The following is a 23370-nucleotide window of genomic DNA, read 5'->3' as shown; positions in this document are numbered from 1 at the left end:
CATCAAGCAAACAGTGCATTTTAATAGACTGTGATTTGCAACTGCAACGTGTCTAAATGTCTCTGCACCTAACAACATATCTAAATGTCGGGACACCTAAAGGAAGGAATGTTAGGTGCCCCGAACAGCTGCATGTGCGAAAATATGAGACGAAATAAGAAATTGTTGACAAATCTTTGTATTGTTGCAGTCACATGACAAATACTTGCAATCATACTTACTGAAGGAAGTATGATTGTGACGTCATACTATTCAAAAATTCCAAAGAGTTAGAACTCGAGATATCCTACTGGTCACGAAAAATGCGTCAAGCGCTCTAATCATACTACTAGTGAGTGCTCCACACAGACTAGTGGTCTGAGCGTGGTAAGCGACTCTGGCAGACGCCGGATGACGTCACTTCCGTGACCGATCAAACATCCTCCCCCCCAAAGGATGTTTCACATCAAAAAAGTCGGCAAAAGTGCGAGCCCATTGCTAAAATATTCACAGCTCATCCCTGATTGTAGTTATATTTTTTGCTGCATGGTGGATCTGTGGTTGAGGGATGGGGCAGGGGAGTATGTGGGTTTTAAGAGTTGTAAGAAGAGCTTTTTCAAGTATCTTTAGATGGGTAAAGATGGTTGCTACTATCTGTTACTGCTCAAATTATTTGTTACTTGAACCTTGGGAACAGATCTCATCATCTGTTTTATCTACATAAACATGAAATACCCCTTGGCCAAGGCATATTTCCTGAAAATTGAAGATGCTAACAAGAGGATCTATAATGTATGAACTGAAATGAAGGACATCATCTGGGTCAGTTGTTCCTTTCACAGAGTAGTAACATATCTTCCTTCTCTGTGGTTCCTTTGACAAGAGTCTGCTAGAGGGCATCAAGAGGTACAATTGCATGCTGTCGAGCTGTGCTTGATGTAGATGTAGGAATATTTCCACTAGGGGAGAACAAAGAAAACTTCACCATATACAGCAGAAGACGAAGATCGCGGTGAGTATTAGCGATCAAGGTAGGAGCCTTTTCTTGTATGATTTCTATTTATTTATTTTATAGAAATGGAATCTGTTATTTCCTTAAATGCAGGAAAATGGAGTTATATTACTGAGATTCATTTTAACAATATTTCTGAGGTTTTTTGCTGAATCTGACTACTCCAACTTTCTGAACGCTAACAATGGCGATTGCTGTTGTTATTGTTTAAGGGTTGTTTGCTTCTTGGAGGGATTTTCTTCCGATGCTCACATCTGGCTGAACCTCAAAGGTGAGTGTGAGATTACAATTGATCTCACTAAAACAACATTCTATTTATGTAAGACTGTTAAGTGTGTCAAAACATTTGTAATTTTCAAATCGACTAACCACTCGACTTTACCACTTGATTCCACCCCTCCCCCCTTTGCAGAACGAAGCTTACATGCTTATACTGATCCTACAGAAAGAGCTACTTCATTTATGATTTATTTCTGGATTCCTTGGACCCTGAGAGTTAGAAGCTAAGCTCAAATTGAACCAATCTTCGATTAGTCATAAGTATTTGATAGACGAAAATAGCAGGAAATTCCAAAAAGAAAAGAGTACAGATTCAGACACTGGCAGCCATAATTTGCAACCTAAAGGGCATCATTCTTGCAAAAACAATAAAGGCCATTCTGAGGGTGCTATGGGTACACTGGACCCGGGTGGCAACGTTCAAGGGGTGCCTGAAAACCTGAAACTTAAATACACATATGAAGAAAATTTTAAAGGGTGATGCCAAATTGCGATTTGCACCCGGGTGCCATATTCCCTAGGAACTCCCTGGAAAACAATAAAGTAAATATGCAAATCAGCTCAGAGAATGAATCCTTCCAGCTTCTGCTTCAAAAAGGAAGTAAAATACAAAAACCCGAGCTACTACTGAGTCCCCAAAAATCTGAAAAAAATACCCAGGATTGTTACAAAATCAATATAGAGCACACAGATACTTTCTCCCAGGAAGGGCACTGCCCTGGATAAAATTATCATGACTAAGTTCCTTAAACTTCATCACTTAATGACAGATAAATCTTGCAGGGTTACAGCTACAACTAGAGAAAAGATAATCCAGTACTGGACAATACTTGAACATGCAATGACTGACCTGCACATAGAAAATAAAATTTTGAGAACATAATTAGAGACAAATTAAAATACAGAAGCAACAAACTCAATCTTATGCACAAGCATTAAAGAACAACAAGATTCCCAGTAAATCTAGGAAACAAGAAACTCCACCTAAACAGGATAAAGATGAAAAGTGTGGTGACTTGACCTTCTATAGGCTCTGAACTTAACACAAGTTAAGCCATAAAACAAGCCATCACAAATAACTTGGAAAATGAGTTTAAGTCAATTAAAATGAAGGGACTCAGGAAAACTGGACTGGTAATTGAAGCAGCCACTAAAACTGATGCAGACAAAATCAGGAATAATCCCAAGGTAAATAAGATGGGCCTGAAAATGGACAAACCCAAAATCAGAGGCCCAAACATTATTTTTTTTGAAATTGACAACAACAAGACCAAGCGTGATGTCATAGCAGAAATTTATGAATTGAAAGTGGGATGATAGTGGGTTCCGGACGCATGGGATACTATTGCAGAGATGGTACAGAAATTGCACTATCCCCGTTTGACAGTATCAAGAGTGTATCAGGAATGTGCCATTCCGGAATAACTTCTCATTGTGGACAGTGCTGTGGGCAGAGAAAGGTGGTGGATGAACGTGGTCATTGCACTGTTTTGCATTGTTTCAGCCAACTGGAGAGCAGTAATGGCACAAATCATTGCCTACTTTAATGTGCAAGGTGCCAGAAACGTCTCCACCAACAACTTCAGGCGATCTTTAGCTGCAGTAGGTTATGGAAGCCACCGACCCAGCAGAGTCCCATTGCTAACACCACAACACAGGACTCTATGCCTCAACTGGGCAAAAGAACATCAGCACTGGACCTTGGATGGTTGGAGACTGTCTCCTGGTCTAATGAGTCCCATTTACAGTTATTTTGAACAGACTGGAGGGTACGTATCTAGTGGAAACTTCACGAAGCTATGCACCTGTCATGTCAACAAGGAACTGTTCAGGCAGGTGGACAGTCGGTAATGGTCTGAGGCATGTTCAACTGGCACGTGTTGGGACTTCTGATACGTCTAGATGCATCTCTTAACGGTCCGGGTTATGTGTCCATCCTTGCGGACCATCTGCATCCTTTAATGGTCATCGTGCACCCACAGGGCGATGGACTCTTCCAGCAGGGCAATGCACCCCCAACAGGTTCGAAGAGCATTCCTCAGATTTTACCACCATGGAATGGCCTCCCCGTTCATGGGACATGAGCCCTATGGGATGCTTTGGAAAGGTCTATTCGAGCTTTGGATTCTCCACCCAGGAATGTGACGGAATTATGAACAGCGGTGCAGCAAGCATGAATGGAAATACATGGTGAATGCTTTCATGAACTAGTGGACTCAATGCCTTGCCTCACCGTGTGATTGCCCTTATCCGGCCGAAAGGTGGGCCTACCTGTTACTAGGTAGGTATCCCATGATTTTTGTCCATTCAGTGTACATTGGCTGGGGAAGCCATAGGTATGGGAAACATTTCTCAATACCTAAGTGCAATAAGCATTTGAAGTTTGTGTACACTTCAACACCTGCTCCCAAAAAAAGAGCGAACCTGTGGCCTCTATGCTGTCAGAGGCTACTCTACAAGGAATGTAAAAGTCCCAAGAGACGAAATGCTCAAATTGTAAAACAGCTGGGCTGCCTGTCTTACAATCATCTCCTTAGAGATCCCAAGTGCCCCATATATATATATATATATATATATATATCAAAGCAGTCAACCAATTTAAACAGAAAATAAATTATGGAATATTCCCATAATAAAAATAATGGCCAAGCCTTGAAGTTCTTACAAATAAATGCCCAGAGAGCCCATGCAGTTGCAGACCAAATCAAAATTATCATGGGAAAAAAAAGGAATAGGAAGTTTGTTAGGATAAAATAAATTCTTATTGTTTTAATAATAGTAAAATATAGGATATATATTATTATTAAATACTGCTGTTGCTATTATTGTAAATAAAAATAAATAGATAAATAAACATATATGCCTATTTAACTGAAATAATAAATTCATCTCACCACTTTCTGGTCTGCTGGCAACTGCCACTTCAGTTCACAACTTGTTTGTAACTTCTTTTCTCCAAAATAAATAGAAAAAAAAAAAAAAACTTATACTACTACTATTATAAATAAAATACTACTACTACTAGTAATAATAATAATAATAATTATTATTATAATTATTATTACTAGTAGTAATAATAATTATAATTATTATTACTACTAGTAATAATAATTATTATTATTAGTAGTACTAGGAGTCGAGTTGTTGAATGTGAATGGACAGGGAAAAATACATATTGGCACCTTTACATAAAAGCAGAAGCACCTGAAAATTGTTTTTTTTTTTGAGTCCATGTCAGCCTACTATTTTATATTTAGAATTAGATCTCTTTTCCTACAATCTCATATGTATGTGTGTAATAATAAGAATATTGTCATTATGTTTGGACTTGTGTTCACTGGTCCTAAACTTAACTATAATACTGTAATTTCTTTATGGGAAACGTATGAATAGGCCTATACAAAGAAATGCATACATACACATTGTACATATATGCCTATTTAACTGAAATAATAAATTCATCTCACCACTTTCTAGTCTGCTGGCAACTGCCACTTAAGTCCACAACTTGTTTGTAACTTCTTTTCTCCAAAAATTGACTTAATCTTTTCTCAAAGTACAGGTTGAGACGGCACCTCACTCATTAAAATTTCTTTTTAAATTTTACATCTTTTACAAGGTAACCAGCACAAAGCAGGGAGAGGAAGTCTAGTACATAAGCTCAAAATGTTTCTGGCTTGAGAATCAGCAACACCACTTTGTCGCTCGCTGGCATTATGAAGAGTCTCATTTAAACCAATGTGTAGTAAAACTTCACTCACTCACCAGTGTGTAGGGACCCTTATGCTCCTTTTTGCAATGCAACTGAGTAGGACATGATACAGTTATAGGGGATGCCTTTGTGTGTGTTCACTGCAAAAAGCATGAGAAGGTTAAGGGCAAACTCAGTTTTGATGAGATTATATGAGGGTTTGAAGAATAGGGTTAATGCCCTTGAAGGTTAAAAGAGAGGGACTCATCAAGGTCTCAGCTGCCCAGCCCAATGTTTGAGTCCATACTCCAGCATCAGACAACTCAAAGACATCCTCTGCAGTAACAATTCTTGGTTCTACAGGAAATTGCTATAGGTGGTGATTTAATTGTCATGGAAATGTGAAATATATTGTGCAAAAAGTATATGTGGAGTAGTACTAGGATATGTCTGCCAGAGGCCAAAGTAGATGATGTAGAACAACTATTGTCTTTTAAGAGCAAAACAGTGTTATTGTTAAACTGATTGGCTCTAATTGTATTAAGCATAGGAGATCTGAGGATCAGAGATAATGCAGGATCATCTACAGAGGAATGTAGTTATACTGTATTCAGAGAATGGATTTATTAAATTTCTTTCCACTATTAAATAAAATTAAATTTAAATTTCTTTCCATTGAAACTTTTCTTCTGTTTTGAGATTTCTTGGTAAGTTTTTTTCACAACTTTCTTTGGACAGTAAGAAACTTGGAGAACATTTATGTTTAACTTGCTTTTGAATCCTTTTTTATGAATCATTCTTAAAATCCACTTTCTACACTAGCATGCTCTTTGTTTGTTTGCTTGGTTGGTTAGTATACTCAATTTATCATTTAATGCTTTTTATTGATATTAAATACATTAAATAATTAAATACAGATTTTCCTCTTCTCTCTGATACATATGTTGATTCATCCGGATTTATATTTTTATAATGCTGATCACTTGGGTATAACCATGTGTACACAGTAATACATAAGATCACGAGTTTAATCTCATGCTATAATATGACTTCTCTTGTTACATAAATTAGCAGGAGATGGTTAATTTACCATATTTGTAATGCAGGGGCTAAATCTGTCGACCGGGCACCACCCAATTGGTCTCAATATCTGATCCACTTCTTTGGTAATTTTTCATTTACAGATTTAAGAATCTTGACCTTCAGTTCTAAAATAAAATCTTGTAACATTTATAAATAGTTGACAAAAAAAAAAAAAAAAAGTCCGACAATCCATCTCAGCTTAATTTTGTTTCGGTTTGTATGTGCAGTTTTCAATGGCCCAATAATTACAATTATGTAGTTAACGTGTCTGTCTACTTATCTTGAAAACTGCCTCATCACGATTGCTGGATAAACTTTCATGAAACAACCATCTGTTCCAGCTGAATTTCTGCTTCTAGGGAGATTAGCAAATCATCCTAGCCAGGTCTATCTTTATCCCATTCAAGCCCCCAGCACTCAGTCTTTGAGGGCTCTCTTCTTCTTCATTAAAAACTTCATTTGTAATGATCTCTATCCTTGCTTTTTTTTTTTGTACAATTTTAAAATGTAAACATACTTTTTTAAAAAAAATTTCCATAAAGTATTATTATTATTATTAGCCTTCATGTAGAGGTACCATGAGCTCGAGCCACAGTAAACAGAAAAGTATGTGCTACTGCACTCTGCACTGACCACTTGTTTATGTGTTGCCCCCTCCCCCAAGAAGTTCTAAATTTCACTGTATCCTAATTATTCAAATAGGAGATATAATGAGTACTTCTAAACTTTCCAGCTAAGCCAATTCTTTTGAGTGGTGCTAGTTCACCAGATTTAGTCTCTCCATTCTATATATGGTAACTACAGTAGGATTCTCATGGAGAAACCAACTGACTGATATTGAGGTTCTGACAAAAAAAATTATGCATTTTTAAAGGTTATTGTGACGAGTTGAATCCAGGTTCATCGTTGTGATCCAATAAACAAGGACACGGTCCAAGAATTTCACCATCAAATGTCCAAAAAAATTTAAAAGTCCAAGCATCAGCAGGCAAAATGATGTTTGCTGTTCTTTGGTACTTTATGGGCATTATCCCCATCATATTTTTGGAGAAGGAACGATAATAAATTAATTTCAGTACATTGAGGCATTAAACAAACTAAAAAAAAAAAAAAAATGAGTAGGCCTGACAATCAACAATGTTGCTTTGGTGCGACATTGTGTGGCCTCACGTGCACAATATTACCAAGAATTTCGTCTCTAAGATTTTCAGTTATTCTTCATTCAGCTTCTTTTAATTTTTTGGCCCAAAGTGACTTGGCATCCTTGTGACGCCCATAGTAACCAGAGGACAGAGGAATTTGCAACTAAAGAGGCTTGCAAATACACATGTAAATTACAAGCATTTGTATATCTCTTCATAGAGACTTCATAATGTATATATATTCTTGGCAGAACTTGCTAAGTGGCCAGTTAAGAATGTCTGCCAAATAATGTGCAAGCCTAGGGGATGCCATCTAAATGCTGACATGTTTATGTTCTGGAGAACCTTCTGGTTTGTTTTCCTTTAAGGCCAGCCCTGGATGCAAATAGAAGGCCTGACATAGTTGAATGGTCAATCAATGCAATTTAGTACATGCGTTTGAGCCCATATGACTGGTAAATTTATAGTTGTGCAAAAGTTATCACCAGAAAATATTCTGTACAGGATAATCATCCGGGATAAATTTCATAATGAAATAATTGCTCATGCTGCAGATTTAACATTTATTTCAGCTTCCACTATTAAGAGGAAGGGGGTATATTCAATATTTGAGAAGAAAAAAGTAATCAGTATATGATGAGTCATCTCACCCATCTTAATCCAAAAATCAGGTGGCTGAATATCATTTTCTTTCTTTAATGATAACACTCATATGTTGAATATCTTCATTATCACTCATATGTTGAATATCTTCAACATATGAGTGATAATGGTGTTGACTAACTGCCACAGACCTGTACGACTGCAAAGACTAATGCTATCCATACTAGCTCCACCAAACTGACTGTGTTCCTGTATGTGCATAGAGTTTTGTTCTGGATTCCTCTTTCACGTCAGACTAAGACGTAACAAGATTCCGACTGGTGACTGTATCTGAACTCATTTGTGAGGAGTACACAGCACCATTCCTCATTACTCCAATTATGATGTTATGACTACGATGTCAGGCACTCAATGTAATACAATCTCAAAGCATTAGAGATGTAGAGAGACTGGAAAATGTGTATGAGATGACATTTTCAGATTAAAACCATATAAGAATATTATTAGTGTCATGTAATGACTGTGTTCTATTTTATTTTTGCATTTAATTAATACATATAAAAAATTAAACCGTAAATATAAACATTGAACAACAAAAATTAAATCCTATTTTGAAACATGCATAATTAGTGATAAGGAACTGTTCTTGCTGCCCACAAGAATCCTTGCAGCTTGCAACCTTCAGCATTTTATCTGTTTTGGCCCCTGTTCTAATATAAATTATCTCTTATATTAAATCATTTAATATTTACATTTAATGAAATTGGAAAGCACATTACTTTTAGAAAATGTAATAAATAATAATACATGTATAATTCTTTTCCAGCTAAATCAAATGATTCTGACAGATCAAGTATGGAGATACTTGGCTACTTTAATTATCCAGATGGAGCGGTGTATACTGGCGAATGGAATGAAAAGTTTGTAAAGCATGGAATGGGACAGATGAAATTTCGAAATGATAACTTCTACATTGGACGGTTTGAGAATGGCCTTCCCTCCGGTCTTGGTCTCATGCATTTTTCAGATGGCTCGAAGTAAGTGGAAGATCTATACCACTAATTTCAATGGAGATTCACTTCTGAGAAACAGCTTACCATGGCTTTCAGCCCAGAAATTATTACAAATCTCACTTAATCAGCATATCATTTTTAAAGTGAGACAGACAGAAGTCCACTGTATTTAGATTAGATAATTTAGCAAAGTAAAATTCTGTTTTTAGCCCTTTGCAGCTCTTAAAAAGAATATTAATTTCATCATATCAGTAATGAAGGATTATGAACAAGTAAATAACTTCATTGATTCAAACCTTTTACTTCCTGAAGCTGTTGGGTGGTTCATTGAAAATCAAACTCAGCTGTGCATGTTTCTTATTGTTTGCGCCTAATCAGGACTAACAGCTATTATCAATCAAATAGTACATCAAGCAGATGTTCAGTTTGATTACAAGCATTTTTTTTTTTTTTGACATTTTAGAATGATATGTCATCATGCAACTCTACTTTAAAAAATTATACTTTTTTCAAATTTTCGGTAACCTAACTTTCTTTTACAAAAAAATGTTAAATATTATGAAGTATACCTTCATAGTATTGTATGTATAGTATACACTAAGTGGACAGAATTCATGGAATACCTACCTAGTAATGGGTAGGCCCACCTTTTGCCTGGATAAGGGCAGTCACACAGCGAAGTATTGAGTCTCCTAGTTTACGAAAGCATTCCACAGCTATTTCCATCCATGCTTTCTGCACTGCTGTCCATAATTCTTTCGCATTCCTGGATGGAGGATCCAAACCTTGAACGGACCTTTCCACAGCATCCCAAAGATGCTCCGCAGAGTTCATGCCCGGTAAACTGGGAGGCCATTCCATGATGGTAAAATCAGCAGAATGCTGTTCAAACCATGTTCTAATCACCACAGCTCTGTGGGGAATCGCATTGTCCTGCTGGAAGAGTCCATTGCCCTGTAGGTGCATGATGACCATGAAAGGATGCAGATGGTCTGCAAGGATGGACACGTAACCTGGACCATTCAGAGATGCTTCTAGATGTACCAGAGGTCCCAACTTGTGTCAGTTGAGCACGCCCTAGACCATTGCCGACTGTCCACCTGCCTGAACAGCTCTGTGTTAACATGATGGGTGCATAGCTTTGTGTGGTTTCCACCAGATACGCACCCTCTGGTCTGCTCAAAATAACTAGAAATGGGACTCATCGGACAAGGAGACCCATCTCCAATCATCCAAGGTCCAGTGCTGATGTCCCTTTGCCCAGTTGAGGTGTAGAGTCCTGTGTCGTGGTGTTAGCAATGGGATTCTGGTGGGTCAGCTGTTCCCATAATCTGTTGTGGTCAATGATTGCTTGATGGTCTTGGTGGAGACATTTATGGCACCTCCCTCATTGAAGTCATGGTGATTTGTGCCACTGCTGTTCTCCGGTTGACTGAAACAATACGAGACAGACATCGATAGCCACGTTCATCTACCACCTTTTCCTGCCCACAGGACTGTCCACAATGAGATGTTATTCTGGAAATGGCGTATTCCTGATACACTCTTGATACTGTCGAATGGGGATAGTGCAAATTTCGTACCACCTCTGCGATAGAGTGATCCATGCATCAGGCACCTGCTATCATCCCTCTTTCAAAGTCAATTAACTCGTGACATTTATCCATACTGACATTGAATTATGGTCTATGTGAATGCAGTGTACCTATGTACCTGCCAAGCTGTGGGTTTGTCCGCTAGCGAGAGGAATGACAGCATCATGTTGCCCAGGAACTAAGTATCCCACAAATTCTGTCCTTTCAGTATATAGTATGTATATAGTATACTTTCACAGCTTTTAGAAAAAATTTGATTATTTTTTTGTACTAGCATTGCCTGCTAATATGTAGCACCAGAAAATTATGTTTCTTTAATATTGTCTTTATTATTGATTATAAGCAGAAGGAGTTAAGATTTTGTTTGTTGTCATAGTCTGTTTTCTTAGTAGTCAAATTGCTAATTATAATTACCAAATCATTTACTGAGGTGCAATGGTGCAGTTCCTCTAAGGACCATGCACCATTAAAAACCAAACCAAACCAAAAATCCTCTAGGGACCGAAAAGTCACAGAAGTTCTGGAACAACACAATTGTTCATCTGGGTACCCATAGCCTATTTTTTAACACTTATAAAAATATACATGTCTGGTCTCTAGACTACCTAAGATCACATTGGTAATCCCAGAACTCATTTAATTCTATATTAGACAGGGAACATATTGATATCCATTATTATACATTATGTGATAGCAATTATATTGCTAAAATGTCTATTATAATGTGCAGTTGTATTGGCAGTAACTATTAGATGTGATTAGTTGCAAAGAATGAGAAACATGCAACACTGAGTTTGATTATCAAAGAGTTGTCCAATAATATAGCATTTTGATCAATGTTGGCAAAACGATGCAACTTCGGCATGTGAAAACCTAGAGTCAATAAGTTGCATATGTCAATGAAGTTTATTTGTCTTTAATACCAATTTGTATTAGTATTACATGCCAAAATGATGCAGAGGAAGTGAGTTTTTTTGCACCTACAAAAAAAAAAAAATATATATATATATATATATATATATATATATTATTCATACCTTACCCCTTCATCATAAAAGTGCCTATCTAATTCCACTTTGAACTTTACCAAACTATCTCGTCCACTGTTGCAGGCCATTCATTCTGTTTATTGACAACATGTTGCCCCCGAAAGTAAACTTCATATGATCCAGCATTTTATTTACTCACCAAAATTCTGTATTTGTGCCCACTGTTTCTTCTCTCTCTCTCTCTCTCTCTCTCTCTCTCTCTCTCTCTCTCTCTCTCTCTCTCTTTTGGCGCCTCCCTAGCCAGGTGGGCAGGAGCAGCAGTGCTTAGCACACGCTTCTTGAGTAGACCGGGGTTCGAGCCCGTGACCACCAAATATGGAGGATGCAGAAAGGTCAGAGAATGACCACCACATATCCCCGGAGCAATATGGCCTTAGTTGCTAATGCTCCTAAAAACAAAATAACAACAACAACAACAACAACTCTCTCTGTTTTTCCTTGGAAAAAGAGAGATGCCTAGTTGCCAAGCTTGGACAAGAAATAGCACTCCTTACCAATCTGGTTGCCCTTTTTTGAACTCTTTCTAGAACTTCTATGTCTTTTTTCCAAGTGTGGCCTCTAGGCATGAACACAATATTTTAAATACTGTCTCACTATTATCTTATATAAATGTATGATGACATCCTTTTCTCTGCTTGTAAAGGTCCTATATATATCATAGACAGGACACCATTTGCCTTCCTAGCCACTTATTTACACTGCATTGAAAATTTCATGTTTACATCTTAACCCCTAAGTCTTTTTTGACATTCCAACTCTTAACTCCATTCCTTCTAACTTGTAACCCCTATATGGTAAGTCCCCGACTTATGTAAGCCTGAGTTATGTAACTTCGGACTTACGTAATTTTTTTTTTCACTCAATTTTTTTTTTTTTTTTTTTTTTAGGATTGTAAAATTTAAAACAGTAAAAATATAATAGCCAAGGCTGCGAAATAGATATCAGTTTTTACAGTACAATAATAACATGTTTTTTTTTTTTCTTTTCTTATATGCCACTCCGGCTACGTCACTGCTCTTCCCAGATAAAGTTTTAAATTGAAATAATTAAAAATATATAACTCTTTCTATATATAAAACTAATTAATTGAAAAATATATAGCTATTTTTCTTTATTCTTCTGAGGCTATGTGGTTTTTGTAATTTTGGCATATGAGGAATATAGTAGCAATATTTTATTAGTCATTCCTGAGTTACGTAAAATTCGTAAAACACTATTACTGTATGTCAAAATCTTAATTTAGCAGCATTATGCTTCAGTTGCCATTTTTCAAATCATTTGTGAATCTAAGTCATTTTGAAGCAATATGACATTAACAACCTTGTCATTAACCACCCCTTCTTACCTTCAGCTAAAGTCTCTCTTTCTTCCCTGAAAAGATGACACCCAGTTTCTACTACTGCTTGTAAAAGAAACTTTTCTAATCAGTGGTAGAAACTGGCTGTCATATTTTAGGTTTTAGTATAACGTTTGAGGAACATCCTGCCCCTTCAAATCCACTACTGTTTCCAATATGCCTAAGTTTTGTCAAAGGATTTTTCTTGTTCGCAGCACAGACACAAAGTCACCTTGCTTTGATTTAATAGATGTAACTAGGGTTGCTGAGTGACCAGTTTTAACTAGTCAGTATATGAGCTTGCTGTCCAGTATTTGCTCAATTAACATGTCTAAATTTCTTACTCTGTATGTTTTGAAACCGTTATTGCTATTAGGGAGAACTGTATTCTGCAATCTCAATTATTCTTATATAGTCAGAATGATAAAATTTCAACTGTTTCAATGAAATATCAACTCATCTTCTATGGATAGATGAAACAATGTAAGTTGCAGATTATTATTTTGAATAAAGTTTCAGTTTAATTCCATTATATTTTAGATTAATATTTCTTACTGTAATCTAATTTTATTATTATTATTTTTTATCCTGGCCACCTAATTCAAGGTGAATTAGTTGGCCAGGGTAGATGTTGGAAATCTTAGGAATGTTACTCAAATCATTCAGATACAATTTTTGCATTGTGCAAAAATTGTTGTTTTTGAAAGGATCCATCGCATTGTGTTGTGGTCTTGGAAGAATCCATTGGAATGCGAGTAAAAATGAAATGCTGCAGACAAAAATTTGACTGATATAACAGAAAGATATTTATTGGAAGTAACATGACCTTTAATGGTATGAGTAGACTCAGTTTGTACAAACAGAACATGCTTCATATCACGAGACCATCCAGCCACTTGAGTGGTGGACACACGACAGTCTTTGATGCATAGCTTTGTGAGGTTCACACTACTCGCCCTGCCATCAGTACAAAACTGTTTAAAATGAGGTTAATTACCCCACGTTATTTTTTCACTATTCCACGGTTCAGTCTTGGTATTGGCAACATGACTCTAGTCGAATCTTTCGATTTTACTTTACAAAAGTGGCTTTCTGAGCAGACATCTATAGGCACATGACTACAAAATCCCCCTTCATGGTTGGAAATGGGTTTTTCTTTGCCTGATTGAATTTTTCAGTTATTTGCTGCACACTGGATCTTCTGTTCTCTTTCTTGCCAATTTTGTATACTTTCTGCCACATTTCTTCCTTTTAGAGCTATATTCTCTTTTTGTCTTCCATTCATCATATACACTTTTGAAATGGTTGCTTTCAACACCCTAATGATTTCCTTTGTTTTCTCAATTGTGGCTCCTGCCAATTGCATTCTCAGCAATAACACGATTTTTGAAAATTGGAAAGATCACTTGTCCTTCCCATGACCATTGGCTAAAAAGTGCTAGGAAAGCATGCATCCCCAGGGGCTCACATCTGGTGAGTATGGGCTTGGCACACCCAGGGTCCTGAGCTGGATATCATCATTCTTCTCTTTCTTGGTGAGTCCCTTCTACTTTTGACTCTCTCTCTCTCTCTCAGGGATACTCTGGAACTTTTTTCTTTCCTGGTGCAGCATAAGCCTCAGGCTTCCTTGCATCATATGGATATTAATAATAATAATAATAATTTATCTGATACCAAAGAACTTGTGATCACACTATGTGAAAATTTATATTTGCATGCATTTAATTATCTGTTGATGTCAATTGCAAAAGATTTCAATTTTTGGCCAGGGAGTGCATGCTTACTGAATACCCAAATTTAGTATTCAGTAAAACTAATTTTAAAATAAGTTTATATAGTTTGAGAATTTTTAATTTGACAGGTATGAAGGAGAATTCATGCAAGGATGGTTTCATGGACATGGCACTTTTTGGCGAAGTGATGGTATGAGATTTGAAGGAGAGTTTCGAGGAGGACGAGTCTGGGGAAATGGTATGTAATTGTATCCTTAGTGTCTGTCTCCTTTTTCATTAATAGTAATATATTCCAAGTTTCTTAGTAGTGATGAGCATATTCAAATGATTAGTTCAGTAATCGAAATGTTCATTCAACAATTTCATTTGAAATTTGAATGATGGAAAAACTTCAGCTACTTTAGTTTAGTAAGACGTAAAATTTGAGTTAGTATGTCTTATAGAGGGGCTGATTCCATATTAGACAGCCTGGACAGAGTGATATCTTGTAAACCTCTCTAGCAAGAAAAAAATCATATAAAAAAAGTTGTCTCGGAAATTGGTAGATAAGTCATAAGCAAATAAAACCAAAGATACATAAAAAAATCTTACAATAATTTTAAAACAGTGCTAAAACCTGTGAAAAATATAAATACAAAAATTCACAGCTCTGCTCTAATGTTATTTCCTTCCAAAATAGTTTTCTCCAAATTCATTAATATAATGAATTTGGAGAAAACATTATTCATTAATATAATGAATTAATATAATGAATATAATAAGCGAATTAAGAAATCAGTTGTCTTCCAAACATTTAAATAATAAAGTATTCTTTTGAAGAGGATATTTAATTTTGTAGTAGTTCTGTTTTTATGAAAAATGAAGCTAGAAGCTTCTCCATAACTGTGAGAGTTGGAGATTATTTTTTCTCCCATATTTGGAATCAGTTTGAAAAAATCAATCAGAGATATCAATCAATCAATCAATCAATCAATCAATCAATCAATCAATCAGAGCAAAGATAGTAAGAGAAACAAATGTTGATCAGTGTTATTATACAGGGAGTTCATTTTAAAATGTGACCGGAGTTTCACTTCATAATATTTGTTATAATAACAAGCAAATATGTAAAACAATAAAAAAAATTATTTAAATACAGTTCACAAAAGATACTGGAAGTACCCACCAGTCTACTGAATGCAAGCATTCACTTGTTTCACCATATTCTGTGCCACTTGATAATGAGTTATTTGATTTACTTTTGCAATAGCTTCTAAGATGTTCGTTTTCAGTTGTTTTATGGTGCAAGGGTTATTGTTACAAGTCCTTTGAAATGTGGCTACAGAAACAAATCTGTTGGAGATAGATCTGAGACATGGGGGGGGAGGGACATAAGCCCTGTGAAATCATCTGTTCTTCAAAAATAATTTGTTTGTGCAGTATGGCAAGTGGCTCTGTTCTGCTGAATCCAGGAATATCTCTCATTGACCTCAAGTGAAGCGATAAACTGCATTAAAATATTTTGATAAGTTCATGGTCATTCACCTGGTATGGCAAGTGGCTCTGTGATAAATTGCATTAAAATGTTTTGATAATGTTCTGGTGTCACAGTGTCCTCAAAGAATATTGGACAGATAATCTTGCATCATGAGAATGCACACATTTAGTGTGCATTCTCGTGATTTAATTGAATGCAATAGATTTTAGTGATATGCATGGGGATTGTTAAATTCCATAATTGATCATTTTCACTATTAACATAACAACTCAGGTGAAACCATGCTTGCTTCATCTGGAAAAACAAGTTTTGTCTAACATTTGAATGTTGTTATGGACAAAGGCTCTAAAACAATTATAGTAATGAAGCCTAGCAGCATGATCGATATTCCACAATTCATGGATGCAATATGCTCTCAAATGCAAGAAATGTGTAGCTTTATACCTAAAGACATGTTTTGCACTACCTAAAGACATGTTTTTCTGTTGGGACAGATTTCATAATGATTTAGAGGACTGCAACAAACCAAACCTCACACCTTCCAGCACATTTAGGACTGCATGCCTGTGATTATTTTTTGATCACACACACACACACAGATCCTTTCTCTTCAAAAATTCTAATACGATAGTAAATTATGGTTTTGTTTGACACCTCCACTTCAGTGAACACATCTTGGAATGCATCTTGACACAACGTATGTGATTTCTTACCAAAATAATGCTTCACTACGAAAATTTTTTGTTCAAGAGTAAGAACCATCGTTCTTGATCAAAACTTCACATTTCTCCCTGGCAGTACACCAACTCACGTCAGTTTTCTATAACTGCTCACTTGCTTAAAGTTATGCCTCACTGGTTAAACTCAATCAGCTCCTTCTACCAACGACTAATAAAATCTTGCACAAACAACATATATATATACATATACAGGCATACCCTGCAGTTACGACAGGTTAGGTTCTGGACCTTTGTCGTAAAGCAGATCACTACCTTTTTTCACTCGCAGATGCATGTGATGCTCAAAAGTCGCACAAAATTAAGCATAGCACTTACTGTTAACACTAGAGTTGCATTAAATATTAATGCAACAACTTACAAAATTGTGAAAGAAAGTCCCTCCACTCTGCATTTACATAAAGGCTTGTGACCTTCAAACATAAAATATAAACACTTTGTTTGGCAGCATTAAAGGGATGAAAAAATTTAGTAAGAGTAAAAGATAGGAAAATATAAAAAGTAGGAGGTTGCAGATACGATTAGAGGGGATTGATTATTTTAAAACCTTTAATTTGGACAAAATAAATGATAAAAACCTGCTTCTGCTTCAATACATTCACTTTGTCTGTACACCCTACTAGGTGTACAGTATAAATTTATTAAAGCAAATCTTAAGTGAATGGCACAAATTCTACATCATCTGGATCTTTTTTCGTCTACATGTATACACTTACTTGCAGGTGGTTTGGATGGATTTTTTGTAGACCTAGTTGATGTTCGGATACGACTTTCAGTTGGTATGAGAGGATGCTGTCTTTTATGAAAGTCGGAATCCAATGAAGTTTGAATTGTGGCTCTTCTTTTCTCTTCTCTGTAGCTTTCTCTATAACAGAAATATTGATCTAAAATACCATTTTAGATCAATATGTCTGCATTTGTTTTGGGACTTACTTTGGAACTTCGTTCAAAATCGGTATCCGCCTTTTCAAAAATGGACATAGCTCCTTCTAAAAGCCTGAATGCTTTTGAAAGTTTCAAGGACTAACTTATTATTATTATTATTAGCCATATGGTGCAAGGAAGCCTGAGGCTTATGCTGCACTGGCCAAATAAAAATTTCCCTATTACCCTGAGAGAGAGAGAGAGAGAGAGAGAGAGAGAGAGAGAAGTAGAAAGGAATCACCAAGAAAGGGAAGAATGACGATATTCAGCTCAGGACCCTGGGTGTACCAAGCCCATACTCACCAGATGTGAGCCCCTGGGGATAACTTCTTCCAAACACCTTTGTGTTGACTGTTTCACTTCATCCCATGCATCCCTAATAGTCGATGCCATCCAAGATGGTGAAGCCTTTCCAGCATGCTGTTAGTTATTAGTTAAGAAAGCACATCCAGTTGACATTAGCATTAGCATTAGCATTAGCATTAGTAGAGGCATTTGATGCAAGAAAGCAAGCTTATGCAGCATCAGCCAAAAAAAAAAAAAAAAAAAAAACCACTTCCACTTCACCCCTCTGTTCGTTCAAAATACCTGTCCAGCTGAGCCTTAAACTTATTTAGGCTATCAACCTCCACCACAAGGGATGGAAGTGTCTGTTCCACCAACCAACCACCCGCTGGCTAAAGGCAAATTTCCGCACGTCTATCCTACATCTGTCTTTCCTCAATTTGAATTTATGCCCTCTCAGGTGATTATTCTGAGCTAGAGGAAGAATCCCATCAGCATTGAGCATGCTTAAACCATTCAAGGCTTTATACACCTCTATCAGATCACCTCGCTGGTGCCTAGTCTCCAGACACTGTAATTTGCAAAACTTAAGCCTTTCTTCGTAAGAGCACCCCTTTGTTCCATTCACTAATCTTGTTGCCCTTCTCTGTACTCGTTCCAGCAGCTCTACATCCTTCTTGAAATGAGGCCTCCAGACCTGTATACAGTACTCTAGGTGTGGCCTGACCATCGCCTTATACAATGGAATAATCACCTCCTTATCCCTGCTGGAAAAATTCCTGTATATCATTGACAATACTCCATGAGCTACTCTTGCAGCCCGTCTGCACTGCTCAGAGAACTTCATATCTGCCTGCACAACCACCCCCAAGTCCCTTTCATTCTCTACCACTGTCAGTGTTGTACCATAGAGTTGATACGTTGCTCTGGGGTTGCTGTTTCCCATGTGTAGTACTTTACATTTGTCAATGTTAAACTTCATTTGCCACCTCTCAGCCCATCTGCTCAACCTTTCCAGATCCTGTTGCAGAAGCATAGTGTCAGTAGTGTCCTTGACAACCCTGCCAACCTTTGTATCGTCTGCAAACTTGGACATTAATCCCGATATACCATCATCAATATCATTTATAAATACAGAAAACAATAATGGACCCAACACTGAGCCCTGAGGGACTCCACTAATAACATCAGTCCACGATGAGCAGTGTCCATTGATTACCACTCTCTGTCTTCTCCCCCTCAACCACCCCTTTATCCATAGCAGCAATTTGCCTCCAATGTCACACTGCTCCAATTTGTGTAGCAGTCTTCCATGTGCAACAGTATCAAAAGCCTTTCTAAGATCCAAGTATATAATATCAAAGTTATTCCCTGCATCCAGTTCTTTTGTGACTGCATCATAGTATCCAATCAAATTGGTCAGGCAAGACTTCCCCTTAACAAAACCATGCTGTGTCTGAGCTATAACTGAAGTCTTGTCTAAATGATCCTGCAGTGCGTCTTTAACCAGTGCCTCCATTAATTTTCCTGGAACAGAAGTCAAGCTCACAGGTCTATAATTACTTGTGTCAGCCTTTGATCCTCCTTTGTGAATTGGGGTCACATTTGCACATTTCCAGTCTATGGGTACCTCCCCTGAGTCCAAGGAAGCTCTCATAATTATGGCTAAGGGTTTGCTTACTTCCTTTGCTGCCTCCTTTAATATAACTGGATAGATCCCATCCACCCCGGGTGCCTTTCTTGTGTTTATCTTCAACAGTTTCTCCTCCACTTTACTCCCAGTTATTTCAAGATTCTGTAACTTACTGCTAGAGTTGAATACACCTCTGGCATTCCCCTCGCTGAATAACTCCTCATGTGTGAATGTCGATGCAAAATATTCATTTAGTTTGTTAGCCACCTGAGCAGGATCATCAACACTTGACCCATCAATATCAAGTGGACCAATCTGATTCATCCCTTTCCTTCTAGAGTTTACATAAGTAAAGAACTCTTTGCTGTTTTTCTTTGCATCCCTTGCCAAGGATTTCTCGTAATCTGCCTTCGCCTGCCTAACCTCCTTTGTAACTTGGTTGCATATCAACTTGTGTCTATCATAGGCTTCTGTGTCATGTGTTAATTTGTAAGTATCCCATGCATTTTTCTTCTCTGCCATATGCCTCATTAGTTCATCTGACATCCATTTTGGCCTAAACTATGAACAATATTTCTTAGTTGGTATGTAAAGCCTAGTAGCTTCCAAGATAAGTTCTTTGAATGCTTCCCATTTTGAATTTGCTGTTGGTAACATCATCAGTTGGGCCCACTGTATAGAATTTAAATACTGTCTCAGTCCATCGTAGTCGCCTTTATGGAAGCAATAACCCTTCCCTTTACCCCTAATGGTAGTTACCTCTTTGAGTAAATCCCACTTCAGCACACTGTGATCACTGCCACCTAGTGGTTCATTTATCTGCAGATTCTTAATGCATGAAGAATCACTGCTGATAATCAAATCAAGAGTATTACTCCCTCTAGTTGCCTCCCGAACATGCTGATGTAGAAAACAATCATCCAATAAATCCACAAAAGCCCTGCTAGTGTGTGAGTATCCAGCCCCCAAATTCCAGTCAATATCTGGGAAATTAAAATCTCCCATTATAAGACACTCTGATTTACTGGCCCACTCTATTTCCCTGTACAGTTCCTTATTATACTCATCAGAGTCATTAGGCCTATAGCACACTCCTACTCTCAATTTTGATCTCCCAATGTTTATGTCACACCAAACTGATTCCACACTGCACTGTCCAGCGATGTCGACTGGCTTCACTTCCTTGGTTTTTATGTGTTTCTTAACTAATAGCATAACACCTCCCCCCTTCCTATCCTGTCTATCCTTTCTGTAGATGTTGTACTCCCCAAATTGCAGTTCCGCATCCCTTATATCTGTGTGACACCACGTCTCTGATATCCCAACAATATCTGCCTTTGATGTTTTGAGCAATACCTCAAATTCATCAAATTTATTTACTAAACTCTTAGCATTGGTGTACACACAAGTATACCTGCACCTGTTTCTATTCTTAGCTACCCTAACACAACCCATGTGTTTACTTGTACCACAATGGCTCCCAGCAGTCTCTGAAATACCATGCATCTTGTTTTTCAGGCTTCTGCTCATTCTAATAGAAGCAGTGCAAGAATCTCTTTCACCTCTGCCAGTGGCTACTGTCAATCTATTGGTCTTTGTCTCCCCCCAAGCTAGCAGTTTTCCGACCCACCTAACACTGCCTCGATAGCATCAGCAAATATTCTTGCACCCTTTCTATTTAAGTGTATCCCATCCCTGTAGAAGCAATCTCTCCTGTTAACAAGTACAGTCCAGGCTGAAAAAAATTCTACCCCTTGAGCCTTGCACAATCTTTCCAGGGCCGAATTGATCGACAAGGCTCTCATCATATACTCCCTCCTATCGTGTCTGGGCAGAATTGCAGACACTTTCAAATTCAACCCTAATTCTCGGCTTTTGTTCAACAGTGACCTGTACTTGTTAAGTAATTCTGCCGGTCTCCTACTCTTAATATTATTAGTGCCAACGTGTACAACTATATCACCTTTTGTGCCCTTAAAAGATGATATTCGCTCTACAACGTCATCAACCTTTGCCCCTGGCAGACATACCCTGGTCCTGTTCCACCTATCTTTTTTACAAAGCATGTTCCCCGTTTCCCTGACAATAGAGTCACCAACAACTACTAGTTCCTTCGGGACCAGCGCATTCTGCCTTGGGGGTTGTCTCTGTGTCACGCGATGCCCAAGTGCAAGCTCTGGCATTGATGTGGGCAGCTGAGAGCTTGATGGGCCCCTCAATTTAGTTTCTTCGAGGGCATCCACCCTGTCCTTCAAGCTCTCATATAGGCCCAAAAGAACGCCGAGTTGTTGCCTGATATCGATACACTCCTTGCATCGCGCACACACACAAAGACATCCCCCTTGGCAGTATCATGTCCCGTACCCGATTGCTCTGCAAACATCAAGCAAACAGTGCATTTTATAAGGCTGTGAGTCAGAGGACAACTGTCCCCCTCAGTTCTGCTCTGAGCCACAGCACTTCCATTAGCTTGAGCCTTTTGCTTTGCTGCTCTGGTCTGAGTCATGATTCTATTAATTTATTAATTAATTATGTTATGTTATTAATTATATTACGTTTGTAATCTAAGTCGTTATATGTATTTATTTAAACGTACAATTTAACTGCTAACGAAGTTCAACTAACGCTATCTAGTACGGTATATAACCTACGGTATATCTAGTACGGTATCACAATGGCGGGAAAGTTAATAACGGTAGCGGTAGTTACGAACACGTGGAAACCCTTACCGATACTTTTACAAGGCCGAGTAAAGAATAAATACACCAAATTATTCAAAAAATCACAAAATAATGTTATACTACTAAATTTAAATCAAAAGTTTTAGAAAAACAATAATTTCAAATCAATAAATAAGAAAAATCCACTTAGCGGCTTGGAACACGACCGTCACTAGTAGCCTCGTCAGCAGACTCCGTTAGTGGACAATGCAATGTTGAGTCAGTGTGGTGTGACATAAGCACTGGGAAAGGGAAAATGAGAGTAGATGTGTGTGTGTGTGTGTGTGTGTGTGTGTGTGTGTGTGTGTGTGTGTGTGTGTGTGTGTGTGTTATAGGCCTAATGAATCTGATGAGTACAATGAGTAATTGTGCAAAGAAACAAAGTGGGCCAGTAAATCAGAATGTCTTATAATAGCAGATTTTAACTTTCCAGATATTGACTGGAACTTGTGGGTTGGCACTCACACACTAGCAAGACTTTTGTGGATTTATTGGATGACTGTTTTCTACAGCAACATGTTTGAGAGGCAACCAGAGGGAGTAATACTCTTGATCTGATTATCAGCAGTGATTATTCATGCATCAAGAATTTACAGATAAAGAAACAACTGGGTGACAGTGATCACAGTATACTGATGTGGCATTTACTTAAAGATGTATCTACCATTAAGGGTAAAGGGAAGGGCTTTGCTTTCGTAAAGGTGACTGCAGTGGTCTCCAAGAGTTTTTAAATTCTATACAGTGGGATCAACTGATGATGTTACTAATGGTGAATTATAAATGAGAAGCTTCAGGGACTTAATCTTGGAGGATACTAGGCTTTTCATACCAACTACAGAGGGTTGATTCAGCATTTTGATAACAATTTTGACAGTCCTTTAAAACTATGAAATTCCGTGCAGCAACCACCAGTTGTGTTCTGTTTGCTTTCCATGCTCATGGACTATTGCACGACATCGCAATTTCCATTGAAGTAAAGCGTGCTGCAAAACTGCCAAGTCCTTCTTATCCCATTCCTGCTGGCAGACTTTCCACAATCCTTCAAAAGTTCTGGGGTGGCAGTTTCCGAGAGTTCTTTT

The 23370-nt window shown here is 37.5% G+C and overlaps 1 protein-coding gene across 1 annotated transcript in view; it reads left to right on the top strand.

Annotated features, from left to right (window-relative positions):
* Positions 1-949: 949 nt before the first annotated feature.
* The window catches only part of LOC150083228 (MORN repeat-containing protein 4 homolog), a 50572-nt gene continuing 28151 nt past the window's right edge, over positions 950-23370 (top strand). Inside the window, exons 1-3 of the mRNA XM_090377124.1 lie at positions 950-991; positions 8616-8826; positions 14644-14753. Of these exons, the coding sequence (XP_090233250.1) occupies positions 8645-8826; positions 14644-14753 (292 nt within the window). The 5' untranslated portion in view covers positions 950-991; positions 8616-8644. The remainder of the gene's footprint in view (positions 992-8615; positions 8827-14643; positions 14754-23370) is intronic.

Source organism: Mastigoproctus giganteus, chromosome 7, assembly GCF_048544385.1.
Source record: "Mastigoproctus giganteus isolate SK-2022 chromosome 7, ASM4854438v1, whole genome shotgun sequence".
In the NCBI taxonomy this organism is placed as follows: Eukaryota; Metazoa; Arthropoda; class Arachnida; order Uropygi; family Thelyphonidae; genus Mastigoproctus; species Mastigoproctus giganteus.
Note: the sequence above shows the minus strand (reverse complement) of the source record. Positions and strands in the feature narration are given on the sequence as shown.